A 17,238-nucleotide genomic window follows, 5' to 3' on the forward strand; every position below is an offset into this window, starting at 1 on the left:
TTCTCAACCATTAGGTAGATGTCTTCACAGTGAACCCACCAGGTAGAGCCTATTCTGGGAGAGCTTCCTGTCTGAGAGTAGAGACATAGCCTTTGCCTTCAGAGAGCCCTAGTCTGACAGAGGGAAGAGTCTGTGTCCTGCAGAGCCCCTCATCCAAAAGTAAAGAGCATTCTTGCAGGTCCAAGCAGGAAACAAGAGTCCGCCGCAGTATCAATCTCTGCAGTAAATACCTTTAAGGTCCCTCTATATCTGTACCGAGTGATGGAGTGGGTACTGAGGATGCAAAGGGAAGGAGACCTGCCTCTGCCTTCAAAGTGAGGTAAACAGCAATTATAGAATGCTATGATCATGTCTGCCACGGACACGAAGGTGGCGTCCTGGGAGCAGCACCTTCTGAAATGCTGCCGCCTGGAAGTCACTTCTCCGCGTTCCCTTAGAATTCCCCAGGTACAGCCGTCTCCTAGACCTGTCATTGTATCCTGCTTTCTTAGCTACTTAAAGACCTGTCGTGCCCATCTGATTGTGTCATATTCATCTGAAGACCCTGTGCTGAGCAAGTGCTCAGTAAATGTTTGGGGAAAGAAGAAAGGAAGGAGAAAAGGAGAGAAACCCACCCCCAGCCTCAGATCACAGCCCAGGAGACCCCTTCTGTTCTGACACCCGAGGTCAGCTGGCCAGAGTTGGGGGCACGTGGGGAACAAGAGCCCCTGGATCTAACTGTGCCCTGCTCTTCTCCCTCCTCCCTCTCATCATGCTCACTTCACATCGGGTGTGTCGGTGGCCCTTGTCTGGAGGGGGAACATTTCACATTGAACCCCCACTTCTCAAATAGTCCATTTCCACATTGTTTGGGGCAGAATGGGTCTCCGATTGATTGGGTCTGGGGGTAACGGAGGGGGTGAGGAGGATGGAAAGAACAATTGGTCATCAGAAAGCCAGCTTCGGAGGGCTTCTGGAGGGGAAGGAAGAGGCTGATTCCAGTCATGAGAGCCAGGAGGCGGGAGGCAGTTGAGGGGGTCTGAGGAGGAGGGAGAGGGAGGCGGGGAGGCCATGCCTGGAGACGTCACTGTGGGCTGTATAAAAGGGACATGATCAGAGAGCTGGCAAGAGTGAGCCCAGGAGCCCAGCTCCCCTCCCTCTGGTGTCCACTCACCCAAGCGGTGTCATCACTGGAGACCCTTCGGCGCTCCCACCCACCAGGACAGAGCCAGGTAGGTGCACTGCTGCACCCATACTTGGGGAGGGATCTGTCCAGACCCAGGGGTGATCCCAGATGGGAGCAGGAACTTCGTTTCAAGACTGACCTTATGTGTCTCAGGCAGGCAAAGGGGGCAAGATCTGTCCTGCTTACCAGGTGAGCCAGATTGTTCTGGGCTGTCGGGGTGAATACAGTAACTCGCATGTTATTTGTGAAGCCAGGACCTTCCCAAGGACTCCTCTTACTGTGGCAGGAATCAGTGCAGTGAATGAACTCTGTGGCTGGGATTAGAAGCCACAGGAGCTTCTGGGGGGGGCTGGGGAACACCTCAGGGCTCATGGGCTCAGCGGGGCTCCTCTGAGCAGTTTCCTCAACTTATTGACAGCAAATACAAAACCAACCGAAGAGCTCCTTGCACCCTGCTAGACCCCCTGCACTAAAGGTCACTCCAGGAAGGCAGACACCCGAGGAAGGAAGCCATCCCACTTTAAAAGCTTTCTGACCATGCTGGGAATGTCTCTATTACTCCCTAGGCACAAAAGCCCCTGGAGTGGGGGAGCCACAAAAATTGCACACAGCAGGACAGCCACTGTGGCCCCCGGAAAGCTGATGGTTCTTTTCCAAACAATTCATTTCTACTGTTGTGTTAAGAGTTGGGGGAGTGTGTGTGTGTGTGTGTGTGTGTTGGGGACAAGAAGTGAGGAAAATCAGAACTCTCGCCCATGGTGCCCATGGGAAGTGCTACCTATGATGGGGAGGAGGTGATGGGGGAGAGGAGAGGAGCACGGCCTCTAACCACACAGCCTGCCCACTGCCCTTCCTCACTGACCATCCTGCTTCTGCAGAGCAGCCAGAATGCTCCATCTGAAACGCAAGTCTACACACCGTCTTCTCCGGCTCGGACGCTCCAGGGTAAATCCCCTGTGTGGCCCTTCCACAGACTTACCACCGCCTTTCTCTCCAGCAAAGCCCCACCCTCCTGGCAGGCTCAAGGGCCTGCAGTTTCCTCCACATCCAGCCCAGGCTGGCCTGCCTTCCATGCAAGCCTTTAAGCCTTTATTCTTCTCCCTGACTTGTGCTCAGAAACTCAGCCCAGGTGCTGCCTCCTGCAGAAAAGCTGCCTGGACCCTCCAGGACGGGCTCCCACAGGCTCCCACAGCCCCCTGTGTACTCACATGCCTTCAGCCTATCATTTTTGGTGTTATTTCAAAATGGTCTGCTTAGGACTCAATTTACTGTGCTAGACTTGAGATGGTGGTTGAGGGCGGGGGGGGGGGGGCGGGCAACCCTGTGTCTTCGCACACCTGTGCACCCTAGTATCTAGCACAGCACCCAGTTGATGCTCAATTTTCAAACTAACCTGGACCCAGCGCATTCATGGTTCAAAGGCACAAAAAATGGTTTCATACTCTTTGGTCTAATGGAGCAATCCTGCTTCTACTCCCTGCCCTAACACAGGCCTAAGGCAAGTGCAGAAAGCCATGGTCTGAGTTTCAGGGTGTCACAGAATCAAAATCTGCAAAAAGAAGTGGCCATCTGAGGGGAGAGTTGGTGGCCAGTCTGACCCAATGCTCTGATTTTATAGGTGGAGCAATGAAGCCCAGAGATGGGGTTGACTTGCTCCTGTCTCACAGGGAGAGCATGCCGAGCTGGGGCTGGCCCAGGACTCATGATCCTGTGTCAGGGTTCTTCCCCCCACAACCAGGCCTGGCTACGGGAGGGAGAAGGGAAGGGATGGGGCGTGGGGGCCGAACAGAGGGACAAACGGTGCTGACAGGCACACACGAAAGCCCCACTCCCCTCACCACCACCGAGTGGCTTCAGGCCTTGCATCTGGTGCCCACACTCTTTGGGCTCCTCCGGCGGCTCTACTGCCTCCCCAGCCCTTTGTCTTTAATCATGTTTGTTGGACAATCCCCAAGTGCCTGATGACTTTTTAAAGAGAAATTAGACTTGGGAGCTGGAAGAGGTGGGGCAGTGGGCAGGAGAGGGGAAAGGGAAAGAGAGTGAAGTGAGGGTCAGGGGACACAGCTCCCATGTCAGCAGCCAAAACTGCAAGGTCAATTCAGTTCACGTCCACTCAGAGCCCACGGAGAACAAAGGGGGACAACTGACCTGACAAATCATGGAAAGGTTTTTCTGTTCCCTGAAGTATAGGCGATAAGACAATCTAATGACATCTTCAGGCTGTGAAAGGCTATGAGAAAGAGCAAGATGACTGCCTTTCTTCCTTTTTTCATGAAAAAGGAAAAGAATTAAGTTTCTATTGCGGTGGGAAGGAACTGGGCCAGGTTCCAGAAGGCACATTCTGATAGGGAGAGCGGAGCCGAGCAAGCCGTGGATTTATGCAGAGGCCAGCATGGAGGAAAGTGACCAGGCTCAAAGTCCTTCATGCAGGGGAACTCTTTGTCCCACTTCCCTTCACCCCTCCTCGCTCATTCCTACATCGTATCTCGCCCTTCATTTCTTCAACAATCCTCTCAAGCAGTTCTGGCCACTTGCCAACCTGAGCAGTCCTGCCCCTTCCACCAGCAGGGATCCTTCCTTCCTTCCTAACTTTACTGGCCTCACCACCTCCAGAAAGCAACCCTCCTCCATGATCCTCACGTAGCAAGATCTCAAATTCAGCTTTGACTGTACTGTCTGTGCAAGGGGTCTCAGTCCCATTTCCATGATGCATCTGCTCAGACTCATCCCTCCACCAGGGGCCTCCAGGGGCACGAGCTACCCCTTCTTTCACACTGGGCTCTATGCCCGGCACCCAGCCCAGACTGTGCCTGACCTAGTCCCTCCGCCCTCTCTCTGTTTTGGCCTCAGGGCACTTCCAGGACCTGTGCCTTCTCACCAGGATGAACCTAATGGCTTCTTGGCAGCTGATGCTTTTTCTCTGTGCCATCTCCTTCAGGGAGACATTAGAAAAGGTGGCGCCCATGGAGAATCCTAGATCCACAGGTATGTGTTGTCTGGGAAACAGGGTGGGAGGGAGCAAGTGAGTTGTTGCAAAATGAGGTTTACCACATTTTTCAGATTATGGTTAGTCTATTTATGTGAGTTAAACAACGTATTTAATGGAAACCCAAGACCGGCACATGCAGCTCATTTAGGGGCCCCATTAATCTTGCAGGTTAGGGATGGCTTACCATTGCTTTGGGCATCAGCGGGCTCACCTGTGTTCAGGTGTTTCTTAACCACCAAGCTCCTTCATGGTTTTTGCACACTGTAGTCTCTGCTCCATGCTAATCACCTCTCTGTGCAGATCTGTTCGGAAGAAATTTACTATGCAGTTTTCTTTCATCAGTGACCTCAATCCCTTTATGGGCAGTTTGGGGGGGGGAAAAAAAAAGAACCTAACAAAAGAACAGATCCTGTCAACCTTATGAGTTCACTATGGTATTGATGAGCTGGAGAAATTGAGGCCCAAAGATGTAAAGATACCTCCCCAAAGTCAATCAACTGCTGCAGAATCCCAGCAGGTGGGGGAGCTCCCTGAGAGTGTGTCTCTGAGTGGCACAAGTTAGAATGAAGCAACTCCCCAAGCAGGAGTCATGGGTTTAACACTGGTGGTCAGCTTTCTGGGCAAACTAGAACCATAGCTCAGCTTCTCTGAACGGACTGAAGTCATCTAGCTATGACTTGGGACATGGAGCGTATCTACACAGGTGATATCACGGCACCTGTAAGATATCCCAGAACAAAGAGAACACAGACTGGGTGTCCTTTGCCAAGAGTGTCTTCTCTCCTGGGATCAGGTATCCTTTCTGAATTAGAATAACCTCACTACTGCCCTGGGGTCACTGAGCTTGTTGGCTGTTTTTGGCAAAAGACTTTAGGTGAGGCCACCAACAGTCGCCTGAGCAGTGATCCTACTGCTGGGATAGTGGGTATAACAGTAAAGGAAGCCATCTGGCCCAGGCCCTCGGCAAGGCAGGAGGGGCCTCCTAGGAAGATTGTCATTAACACTGCACCATGCCCACACTCCTCTTCTCCAAAGTATGCCAGGGCATTGAGGAGCAGGGCTCAAAGCCAACTGCCCCACAACACACACCCACTCACAGGTAAGGCCTCATTTCTACTAATCTCTAGCCACAGTTGGCTGAGGTCATTGTGTACTCAGAGCTAGTTGCACTATTTTACTGCCAGAAATTATAGTGAACTTAATGAGTCTTGCATGTGAAGTGCCTTCCAAATTAGCCTTGTTAACCCTCAGTATGAAGAAGAGATATATATACCCAGAGTGAGGGAGTTGAGCCAGGTTAGGGTGACCCAGATAATTCCCTATTCCTCAGAGTTCTTATCTAACTTTTTAGGGGGGCCACGATTACTGGGGGCTGTGGGAACACAATGGTCTTAGCTCCACTTCCTTGATTTCTTTAACTACAAGAAATCAAGCTTTTTGTTTCATTAGCTTTTACAGTTAACGAGCATTTATTGAGGCCCTACTATGTGTGCGGCCTTGTTTCAAGCATTCTGAGAGATGAGGGGAGGAATGAACGTGGCTCGCCACGGTCCTCACGGTCCAGTGGGGGAGCCCGATGCAGAGCCAGCCAGGCAGTGAGCCAAGCAGCGCCTCTAAGATACCTCAGTTTTCTTTATTTCCAAGCTCTATCCTGTTTGCTTCCTAAAAGGAAATAATTTAATATAAAAGATATTGAAGATGATTCTGGAAACCATTTTAAATCAAAGCTATGTTGAAGGAGGGAGGAGAAAATGGCCTAATCACCAAGCTCAGAAGCTGGTGCTGGTGGTGGTGCCCAGCTGGCACTGAGCTCCGAGCTTCCTGGAGGTCAAGGAGCACAAGGGACGCATAGGATGGCGCGGGGAGCAGAAGTTCCCAGGCGGCTCTGCTGGCCCGTTCTCACTCAGCCTCTCCGTCTGGCTCTGTCCTAGACCAGAAGCTTGGGCCCCTGGCGCTCCCGCCTCCCTGGGAGCGGAGCCAGCGGTGTGCGCCCGCGAAGAGCGCCCCGGAGCCCGGGCGGCTCGTCCTGCGCGCGCCCGGCCGCCGCCTGATCCCCGCCCCGCGGGGCGCGGCGCTGGTGCAGCGCGAGAAGGACCTTCCCGCCTACAACTGGAACTCCTTCGGCCTGCGCTACGGCAGACGACGGGCGGCGCCCCGGGACGGCGCCCCGGGACGCGAGGCTGCCCACGCCGGACGGGGGGCTTCGCGCACGCGGGGCGCGGCTGGGGGCGGGGCAGCGGGCGGGGACCTGCAGTTTCCGTCTTGAAGCAATAAAAGAAAATGCTACCGACTCACCCGCGTGTAATTTGTGGCTAATTTTTGAAAGCAGCGCTGATGAGGCTTTTCCCCTTCTGTCCCCCATTGGTTCTTTAGCTGGTTCTAAGATGGCTTTAGTGTTAGCAAGGACAGTGCTTTGCAAACTAGAGGTGGGAAAGTACCAGCTTGGTTTTTCCCCAACCCGGGACAGGTCAATACTTTCACACACACACACACACACACACACACACACACACACTCACTAAAACACTGAAAATTTCTAAAATAAAGAGAAGCGCAAATTTGGGTGCTTCTTGAGTGTCTCAGCAATATCAAATTTCCATAAAAATGTCTCAAAATTTTTCAAAAGTCCTCTTCCTTCTTAGACTTATCTCACTGCAAAAGGGTAACAAACATTTTGCAGATGGGCATCCGCCACAGCCCACATTTTTAGTAGCTCTGATTTGGCCAGTGGAAGGCAGACAGTTTAAGTACCTTCCTCTTTTCCCCAGGGAAGTTTGCAGCCAGTTAGACAGCTTGATCTGGAAGATGATGCCAACCACTGCCCTCTCCACTGAGGCTTAAATGCCACCCCAGCCCCACAGTCAGACCTGCACTGGGGGGTCTCAGCCCCAAGGCACTGAAGCCACGCTCCATGTGTAAGGGGTGTCAACAGTGGACTGGGCCACCTGCCCCACCTCCCAGAAGCCCTGCATGGATCCAGTGCTTTACATGTATCACTCATTTCTCTGCATCCTTGTAACCACCAGGGAGCTGGGCATGTATTATCCCCATTTTCACAGGTGAGAACCCCTAGATTCAGAAAGATAACTAACTCATTCAAGGCACACAGCCAATGAGAGGCAAGCCTAATCGGGCTTCTGACACCAGAGCCGGCTTCCTCCACTGCGCTGTCATGCCACTCCCAGATGGCAGGGTTTCCATCTGAGTCAGCCACAGTGGACATCAGGAAATGTCAGTCTGCTTTGTGGGGACATTTGTGGGAGCCCCCACTATCTGGAGAGCTGGAATTGCCATAGGACGGAGTAGAGCTTTTCAGTAGGGAAACTCCAAGAAATGCACCCTTCTGCCCAAAAGAAAACCCAGCCCTGTTTGACAGCCTCAAGATGCCCCCACTTGGTCTAAGATGGAAATGTTTTTTCCCATAAGGTTGTGGGACCCACCACCATCCTGTGAAGTGCCACAGTGTTCCACTCCTTACGGGAACCAGGACTCCATAGAATGGAGGCAGAACCTTGTTGCTATGGCAATGAGATAGGCTGCCATGAGAACATGACAGCCTGCCCCAGCCCATCTCTACCCTGAAATCGTCCTCCAGGACGTCTCAAATTATTGATACTGCCATGAGCTCATGTCCTAACATGCATGATATTGGGATGCTGTGTTTATTTGGAAGGCATCACGTCCGCCCAAACAGCCTGGGGTGTCTCTGTACCTCAGGGAGAGGGATCATAAAGTCATACTCATTGTGTCAAGTGAGTTACTCCCCTACTTCTTGGGCCGGTCTCCCCCTGAGGAAGACTGTGTGGTGGGAAAAAGCTGCTGAGTCTCTGAAATCTGCTCTTAGCCAGCCTCGTTTTATAAAATTCCTTGTGACCCCCTCTAGCCCTTCCTCACAGCCTTAGGTCTAGGCAGAAAGGAGGTAAAGGTGTGTGTGTGTGTGTGTGTGTGTGTGTGTGTGTGTGTGTATGTGCACGTTGCTTCAGGGGTAAGCAAGTGAAATGTGTTCTGTAGTATAAGAAGCAGACTATTGGCGTGTGAGAGGGTGTGTGTGAGAGAAGTAAATATGAGAAACTGCTTGCATGTTCATAGACATATGCCTGTGTGACCATGTGTGGGATGGGCCCTTCTAACTACATTTCAGGCCTCATCAGCTCCCACTGCAACCCAAGTGCCTTCTAGGACCTCTGTTCTAGCTGATCCGGCAGTTAGCAGGAGAGCTGGGTCTGCCTTTCCCGTGTTCCTTGTCCCAGAACTGATACCTGTGGGACTCCAGGCTTTGCAGTTCTTGGTCCCAGGTCTTGGGAAGAGATCTTTGGTTTCATGAGGCTCCCAGCCTGACTCTGAACCTGCTCCCTGGATTGGAGGCAGGGTGCAGGGCAGGTTGGAGGCTGTGAAGGGCTATAAAACATTGCTGGCCGCAGGGACTCCCATTCCCCTCTCCAGACTTTCTGGGTGGACTCAGAGAGCTAGGGCACCACAGCCCAAAGACCTCGAGGTGGGGCTGCTTAGGGGACTCAAATCCACTCCTTCCTGGAGTCTCTGGACAGTCCCCAAGGGGAGAGAAACCAGGAAGGCCTGGGCACCCTTCATTAGGGAAAGGGGAGGTGGGTGGGTCTCTTTCCAGGTTTCACCCCTTTAGGTAAGTCTGTCACAATAGTAGGGAGCTGGTGTCACGTCCCCTATTGCAAAGGAACATGGAGAGCAGGGCTGGGAACAATGCAGGGAGATTTCTGCTTCTAGTACCACTCTTAATAGAATAGCAAGAAATGTTTGAGTCCTGTGATGTGCTAAATACAGGGCTAGTCCATTTCATCCTCACAACAACTGCATGAAGTGAGAATGTTATCCCCATTATTCAGGAGAGAAAACGAGGCTCAAAGAGATTAGGTGGTGTGCCCAAGGTCGCACAGCCGGAGAGTAATAATGCCAAGAGTCAGATTCACTTTCTAACTCTACGTACCGCAATCTCCCTACACACTACAGTCTTGCCATTTCTTGAAGCCACTGTGGGGCAGGGCCAACCCTCTTCCTGAGTGACTTGTCTTGGGAAGGCGGTCTGGCAACCAGTGTAACTCTATCCTGTCCCTCTCCAGACTTCTTCAATGACAATGCAGGTGAAATCAGCAATCCAGAGAGCAGGCCCCTCTCCTCAAACCTCCTGCCAGGGACCAGGCATCTAGAATTTGATCCTGCCTGTCTCCTCTCTCTGGAAGCAGCTTCCCCAAGTCCAGACTTGGTCACAGCGAGGTGACAGACGTCAAGGCCAAGGAGTGCCTTCCCCCTCTCAGTGCCTTCTTCCACTTTTTAAGGCATCAGAGCCCAACACGTTCTCATGTTTGGCTCAGAGCAGAGAGCCTGCAAGCAGGAGTTGGTTCTGGTTTTGGAGAGAGCCAGGACATAACAGCCCCCACTTTTGTCACCTTCTCGGATTTTGCTTGCCTATGTTTTCTCTAAAGCTGTCCAATATAGTCTTAACGATTGTCCTTTCAACATATTACCTTCACAAAATGTTTAAAAGTACCACTTTTGACACATTTATGTGTGCTCACTCCCTATGCCCCTTAAAAGACAGCAAAGGAACACGAGAGGTGTAACTCTCACGGACAAAGAGAAGGGAGAGGAGACCGCAGCAGATGAGAAATGACAGCAGATTTTGAAGATGCAATTAAATGGAGGGCATGGCAGAATGAAGGAAACTGCACCTCCAAGCCAGCAAAGGGGACACTGAGGAGACGCAACTGACTCAGCCCCAGGACCCATGCTCAGTATCTGGAGGTGTCTGGGACAAATCATGGCTGAAAACAAAGGGATTGGCTGGAAATCTGTACATGGAGAAGTTAGACTTCCTGTGTCCTCTCTCCCCAGCCAGGTTAGTCCATTAGCCAACCCGGGAAGAAGCTAGAAGCTTCCTCTCTTGAGGATACAATGGAGACCTCTAGTCATGGGGACACAAGCACAGGGAGGATGGAGATGAAGAAAGTGGTTGAAAAAGAGAAAGATTACGTGAAAATCTGTCTGGGTGAGTCCCCATTCCTGTCCCAGTCTGTTCCCAGCATGTAGGCAGTAAGGTATTGCCTTCCCGGACAGGAGAGAGAAGGCCCCGGAGAAAACACCTTCAGATACTGACACTGGAGGTGCCTGTCTGAGTCTGTTTGGGCTGCTATAACAAAATACTACAGACTGGAGGCCTTATAAACAACAGAAATTTATTTCTCACAGTTCTGGGTCCCAGATTCACTGCGTGGTGAGGGCCCACTTCCTGGTTCATAGACAGCTGTCTTCTTACTGTGCCCTCACAAGGCAGAAAGGAGGGAAAAGCTCCATGGGGTCGCTTTTACAAGGACATTAGTCTCATTCACGAGGGTTCTGCCCTCACGACTTAATCACCTCCCAAAGGCCCCCCCTCTAAATACCATCACATTGGGAGTTAGGATTTCAACATACAATGGGGGTGGCAGGACAAACATTCAGTCTATGGCAGTGCCCCAGAGAAAAGCCAGCTCAGGGCCCCATCTAAGAGCCCTGCACCTGCATAATGAATTTCTAGGCCCCTCTCCATAAATGGAGAGCCAAGGTACCCAGGACTTTTAAAAAAGCCTCCAGTTTGCGAGAGGAGACCAAAGCAAATAAACACAGAGAAAACAGATATCATTTTAAAAAATTAGTCTGTAATTAACATCCTCAGGGGACATAAAAGAACATTTTGCATTCATAAAGCAAATATTGGATGCAATAAACACAGGAATAATCAAAGAATCAGAAATTGGATGTTAAAAATTTAGGAGAAAATTTTTTTTAAAGAAATAAAAGAGTTGCAACATAAAGTTAAGGAAATTCCTAGAAGGTAGAACATAAAGAAATCAGGAGATAAAATATAAGAAACTTAGAGAACAACATCCTACTCATACGAGTTCCTGAAGAGAGAAAAGAGAAAATGGAAGGGAATAAATGGCCCAAGAATTAACGCAGGACGATTTCCCAGAATGGAAGGATAAGAATTTCCAGACTGAGGGCGTCCACCGAATGTCCGACTCAGGAGTGGAAAAAGTCCGACGCTGGGGATAAGGAAAAGGTGACGAAAGGTGGTAGAGATAAAACCATAGAGGAGTTGAGAACCAAACTTGCTAAAATCAGAAGATTTGGAAAAACAACTTCCAATTTCAGAGGGAAAATAAATTTCAACCTTGAATTCTATTCACAACTAAACTATAAACTATTAAGAGTAAGAGTTGAATGGAAACATTTTTAGACATGCCAGGACCGGAAATGTTTACTTCTCTCGCACTCTTTCTCAGCAAGCTTTCGGAGCATGTGCTTAACAACGGTGCAAATTGAGAAAGGAAATCCCCAGAGGCTGGACACAGAGCCGCAGAGGAGAGCAGCAGAGATGCCGTGTGCAGACAACAGTGTGCAGCAGACCTAGAGGCACAAAGCTCCCAGGAGAAAAACCCAGGTGGAGAGGGCATTGGAGCATCTGGGCAGAATTCATAGGATCACAGAAAAACAAAGAACGGTAAAAGCGGGTGGGGGGCAATGATGAACTTAATGAAAAGTCAAAAATGATACAAAAAATGAAATGTAATTATAATACACAGTGAACAATAATTATAGTAATGCAAACACTGACTTTTGATTTTGCCAAAATCAGAGAGACAGAGTATAAGAGAGAGAACTCCTCATCTGCCGTAAAGGAAGATCAATAAATAAGGTATAAAATAGAAAAAGTAAGCAATGGTAGTGTACATGCAATCATTGGCACATGGACAACCAACAATAGCAAAATAGAGAGAGTTGAAAGGCGTAACCTCCATGTGGCAGGACCGGAGGCAGGACTGGTGTCAGCTAGTTTTCATTAAAGCCTTTAGTTCTATTGGTTTTTTAAAACTAGAGCAATTTATTTTTCTGATAAAAATAATAAGAAAGAGGGAATGCAGAGAGGGTCCGTTTCCTGCTTCTTGGGATACAACCACTTTCCCTAACAGCTCTACCCCACTGCAACTATCCTGCTGGTGACAAAGCCCTAACACCCTCCTATCAGAACCAGCATCCCTCCCCACCTCCCCACTCCCAGCACCACACACACACACACACACACACACACACACACACACACACACACACACCTCTGAGCTGCCCCACTGTCATGCCCTCCTCTGGAAAAGGTATCTTCCAGTTTAAGCTTTTTTTTTTTCTATAATGAAACAGACCTCTGGTTCCATTTAAGGAAAAGCAGTTCACGATGTGTCTAGCTATTATGCCTCAGGATGTGGCATCTGGCTCCACTACGCTGGGTGCGGCTCATTTCAGGAACATCGTTTGACAAAGCCCCCCGCCCCGTGCCGATCCTCTCCTGCCCCAGGTCCCTGCAGCTCTAAGATCTGTGTGACCTGCTTTCAATTTCTCCTGAGCAGTCCTCAGGTTGGGATCACCCCAACCCTGTGGCTTAATTCCTGTTCCTCCTAGTCCCCAGAACAAATAGCGAAGAACGCTTGGTTCTCCCCACCCCCAGCTCCAAGTTCTCCTTGTCCCAGCCCCAGAGCTTCCCCGGAGCTTTCTGGGTAATTACTCCTTCTGGAGGGTCCACCCACACAAGGCAGCCCTAGCGGCTTATTAAATTCTATTCTGGGTCTTTCTTTCCCTCTCAAGGCCCCATCTGTTCATCTCTGCTGAGCTCAGTGCCCCCATCTGATTGAAAAATTCCTCTGAGGAGCCAGCTGAAGCCCTAAGCATCATATGGGGAGGAGCACAGGTGAAGCAAAGACACAGCCATGTTTTATGTTGTCTCTTGCTTCCCCATTTCCTTTCTATGAACAGAAGCAGGACTGGCCCAAAGATTGAGGCTCCCCAACTCTTAAGCCTCAATAAGTCCAATTTTCACCTCTTTACCACCTTCCCCAGGGCAGTGGCCATGGCAAAGCGTTCTCCACTAAAGTAATGTTGGCCAGGAGTATATCCATGCCTGCTCCAAAGCAGCACAAATTAGGCTTTTCCTGCTATCAGCCTTCTCTCCTTCCATCCTTGACTTCCTCTGGCTACTCCAAGATTGATCTCAATACCCGAATATTCTTGGGGTCATCATGGAACAAAATGGAACTTGGGCCATTTTTGGAGAAACCCTGAGCACCACTTGTCTAGAGACACCCCCACCTCTGCCAACCTCCTACCCCTACTCTGCACACCCAGCCGTGGGATCTGGAAAGATGCGAGGCCAGACTTCGAGTGGATTTATGCCTCTCCTGACTGGTTCTCACGTCCTAGGTCTGCCCCGCTGGGAAAGGGCAGGTACCACGCAACCCTTCCCCCTGCCTCTGCCCACTCCACTTCCCCTGACCTGAAAGTGACGCAGCCAGAGGGCCTAGGGATCTTGGGGAGCCTCTGTGAGAAAAACGAGACCCCTGCGCTGACTGGGTTTGGGAGATGACCTGATAAGCGTCCTTCCCCTCCCACAGCCAGGGCACTGGCAGGCCCCCTGCTCAGAGAGAAGAGACTCATGGCAGTTCCACCTCCTGTCCCGGATTCTCCCTCCCTGGAAATGGTAGAGTAGCAGGAAGAATACACAGGATCCTAAAAGACCAGCGCTGACTGTCAGGGTCTGAGCGTACCACCTCACCGGCCACCCACTCTCATTCGGCAGTGCTGACTGCTAGACAGCTCTTCCCGCGGACAGAACAAAACCGGACTCTTTCTCCTGGTCACTCCTCACTCCTTAGGATGCACAAATAGGTCTGGTTCTGCTTCCCTTGGAAAATCCTCCCAGGGCTTTATGACCCCTGGGGCTGAGTGGAGAAGGTGGACTGACGGGAGCCTGTGAAGAAAGTGAGGCCCAGCTGCGTCTCTTCTAGCCTCTGAGCGGCGGTGTCAGGAGAAACGAGAGGCTGTTATTTCTGGGCCCTGTTACCCTCTTAGAAGTGGATGTCCTTGCCTCTCCTCTGCCTCCTGGCAACTCTTGTCCACAATCTGACTGTGGCCTCATATTGTTACGTGTCTCTCTTGGTGAGGTAATTGGCATTTCTGAGTCCCACTGCTGCTCTCAAGGCCAGCGTGGTAGAGGTACTGCACATACTGGCAGGAGGCAGGAGACAGAGGTGTGGGGTGGGGAGGGTGCCTGGGTCCCCAAAGAAGCCTGGACCTGCTGGCTGGACCCCCTGGACCTGCCTATGCCTTAGAAGCATGCTGAGTACTGGCTAAAATACATGTGAAAGTCCTGGCACTGTGCTGGGTGTCTAAAGTACAACTGGGTGTGCGGCTCAGAAAGCTTCCTCTCCCCCATGGAGAGCTCTGTGGGGTTGGCAGCACTTCCTGCAGCTCAGCCTCCACTCAGCACCCCTCTCTCATGAATCCCACTGGCTCTGCCAATCATCTCTGACACCCACACCCACAGAGAGGGGCCAGAAGTCACAAGGTGGAGTGCTCAGCTCACCCTTCCCGACGCTCAGTGAAGCCTTTGCCTCCTCCTCTGAACAGTGGAGGTGAGAGTACCCGTGTCGCAGGGCTGCTGAGAGAACAAAACACATTCATTTTCCAAGTACTTCACAGCACATTGTAGGTGCTCAAGAAATGATGATGGCCTTACCCGTGTTCTGACAAAGCTTCCAGGCTGACCCCATCTCCCCACTGGCTCTGTTCCTGCTCCTTCTGCTCTAAGGTTTGGGGAGGGAAGGGAGAGAGAGGGTGGGTGGTCACTCACCCTTACTGGCCATCATATGTCCTAATCTCGTAAGGGCTGTTGGTGGGCAAGGAGACAACATCACTCTTAAGCCACTCTCCTGTGATTCCTGATCTACTGTCCATCAGCAGAGGGCCTCAAGGTAGAGGGAGGTGACATTCTGGGGTAGGTACCCATCACCTCAGCAGCTGGGCACACATATAACACAGGATACAGGATATAACATGGGAGATGCAAGTGTCCACTCTGCCACTTACCAGCTATCAATTAAGACATATTATCCACCTTGGTCTTGATTTCCTCCTGTGTTACAAGGATACTGGCCCACTCACCTCCTAGGGCTGACGTGGACATTGGGAGAAGACCCTCCACCATTTAGGCCCTTGCTTTTTGCCTTGGACCTTCTCCCTGCTCCCACTAACTTGCTACTGTCATTCCTGGACTTGCATGCAGGTCCTGCCCTGTCATGTGTGAAAGGCCATGACTTCTTGCTTCTGGCCTTCCTCCACCTCGTGCCTTCCCCAGTTCTCCTGGACAACATCACCATCCACATAGATGGTGACCCGGCCAGCACCCTGGCTCCTCAGTTCCCTGAGTGCCCTCTTTATGGTGACTTCACCCCTACTCTGCTTCAGCCATCCACCCCACATCCTACTCTGGATTTTTCATCGCTTATAATTGCTCCACCTCCCAAGAGGCTGTCTCAAATGTCCCACTCTTGATGAGCTCTCTGCATTCCACTTTATGCTTCCACTATTCCCACCACCACTGCTCTTTCTTCTCACCCATCCGTGGTCCTCTGCTTCCTTCAAGCTCACCCATCCTTTCCTGTCTTGACTTCTCTCCCACAGTCCATCATTCAATAACATTGTTGCTAGAACACTAAGCCCCTCATCTTTGATCCACATCTGGCATCACCCCAGCCCTGTATGACACCAGCCACACGGTTTCCCTGCATCTGTCCCCAAGCAGCCAAGCACTGTGGTGGTGGTGGTGGTAGGAGAGCCCGAGAATATGGTGAACTGACTTCCTGTAAAGTCATGATCTCCAGCCATTAAATGTCTTAATTCCTCCCAGAAATCCTCTTAGTATCCCTGGTCAGCTTCTTCCCACCTTCCACTTTCCATAATTATTTTAAACCTTCTCAATTTTCCTCATGCCTCCAAAATCCCTCTCAGCAGAGGTCCTTGTTTCCTACTTGTCCAAGAAGATAAGTCACCAGACAGAAAGTCCTTTGGATCCAATACCAAGCAGATAAACTATACCCACCACACGTGTCCTTCCCACCTTCCCCACTCCTGTTCCAGTGTGTACCACCCATGTGCCCCTGCCCTCTTAGGAATCCGACTGCGCTGTTTATCCCTTCCTTTCAACAGAGTACTTTCTATGCCTCTAAGTATAGTCAGCTCCCTCCCATCATCAGAAACAGAGGGAGGGAGGGAGGGGGAGAGAGAGAGAGAGAGAGAGGATGGGGAAAGGAGAAGAGAAGTAATGGGAAGAGGAAAGAAAGGAGGAAAGAAAGGAGGGGAGGAAGAAAGGAAGGAGAGAAAACCCCATCCCCCTCCAGCTCTCACCCTCTTCACCCTTCGGTATAGCCCGCCTTCTCAAAACAGCGCTGTGCTATACTCCCTTCATCTCCCTACTTCCCACTGTTCTTCGACCTAGTCCCTCTGAAGTCCCGTCCCTCTGCATCACTCAAACAGTTCTGCTAAGAGTACCTATGGGTGCATGTCTACGTTTTAACTGCTCACCATCCCTCCTTACCACTCTCCTCCTTAGATTCAGGAACACCTATGGGTTTCCTCTTGCCTTCTGACCTCTCCTCTTTGGTGTCCTCTTCAGATCTTCCTCCACCACTGGCCCATTAAAGCTTGAAGTCTTGGGCCTTCTTGCTCTCTACCCTCTTCCCTGGCTACTTTCATTCACACCTGTGGCATCAATTACCAATTGCAAATAACATATAAATCTTTCACTCAGGTCCATATATGCACCTGTCATTTAAGATATCCCTGAGATATCTCAAAGGAACCCTATACTCAACAGGTCCTCAAACTCATGGTCTTCCTGACCCTCTTCCCTTTAGGAATCCTGGCTCTCTTACACTGTGCCCCATGTTTTACCAGGCATCCAGAAACCTCCCTCTCCCTCACTCCTCATATCCAACGCATTACCCAATCCTGCAGACTTTATTTCCTAAATTTCTCTCAACCCCATCCAATCTTCTCTGTCTCCACCATGCCCACCTCCCCCGGTCTAGTTCCATGTCTTCTTAACTGGTATAAGCCACATGATTCTGGACCATTCCCAAGTCCTTGCTGGCCCACACTGTAGCCAGAGTATCTTTGCAAACATATCTAATCACATCATCATTCCCTCCTTAACCTGTTTACCCACTGTTCTTAGAGTAAACATAGCATG

The 17,238-nt window shown here is 50.8% G+C and overlaps 1 protein-coding gene and 1 long non-coding RNA gene across 2 annotated transcripts; one reads left to right on the plus strand and one right to left on the minus strand.

Moving 5' to 3' along the window:
• Positions 1 to 1,068: 1,068 nt before the first annotated feature.
• KISS1 (KiSS-1 metastasis suppressor) lies at positions 1,069 to 6,498 on the plus strand. Its single transcript, XM_019711377.2, has 3 exons — positions 1,069 to 1,211; positions 4,016 to 4,150; positions 6,086 to 6,498. The coding sequence occupies exons 2-3, from the start codon at positions 4,048 to 4,050 to the stop codon at positions 6,418 to 6,420; spliced, it is 438 nt and encodes a 145-aa protein (XP_019566936.2). The 5' UTR covers positions 1,069 to 1,211; positions 4,016 to 4,047; the 3' UTR covers positions 6,421 to 6,498.
• On the minus strand, positions 4,159 to 14,894 carry LOC141569357 (uncharacterized). The gene is made up of 3 exons (XR_012492899.1): positions 14,728 to 14,894; positions 14,575 to 14,649; positions 4,159 to 4,456 (listed from the first exon to the last, which is right to left on the minus strand). It is a non-coding gene; the product is annotated as an uncharacterized LOC141569357 (long non-coding RNA).
• Positions 14,895 to 17,238: the final 2,344 nt, after the last annotated feature.

The sequence above is a fragment of the Rhinolophus sinicus genome, linkage group LG17, assembly GCF_036562045.2.
Source record: "Rhinolophus sinicus isolate RSC01 linkage group LG17, ASM3656204v1, whole genome shotgun sequence".
Taxonomy (NCBI): Eukaryota; Metazoa; Chordata; class Mammalia; order Chiroptera; family Rhinolophidae; genus Rhinolophus; species Rhinolophus sinicus.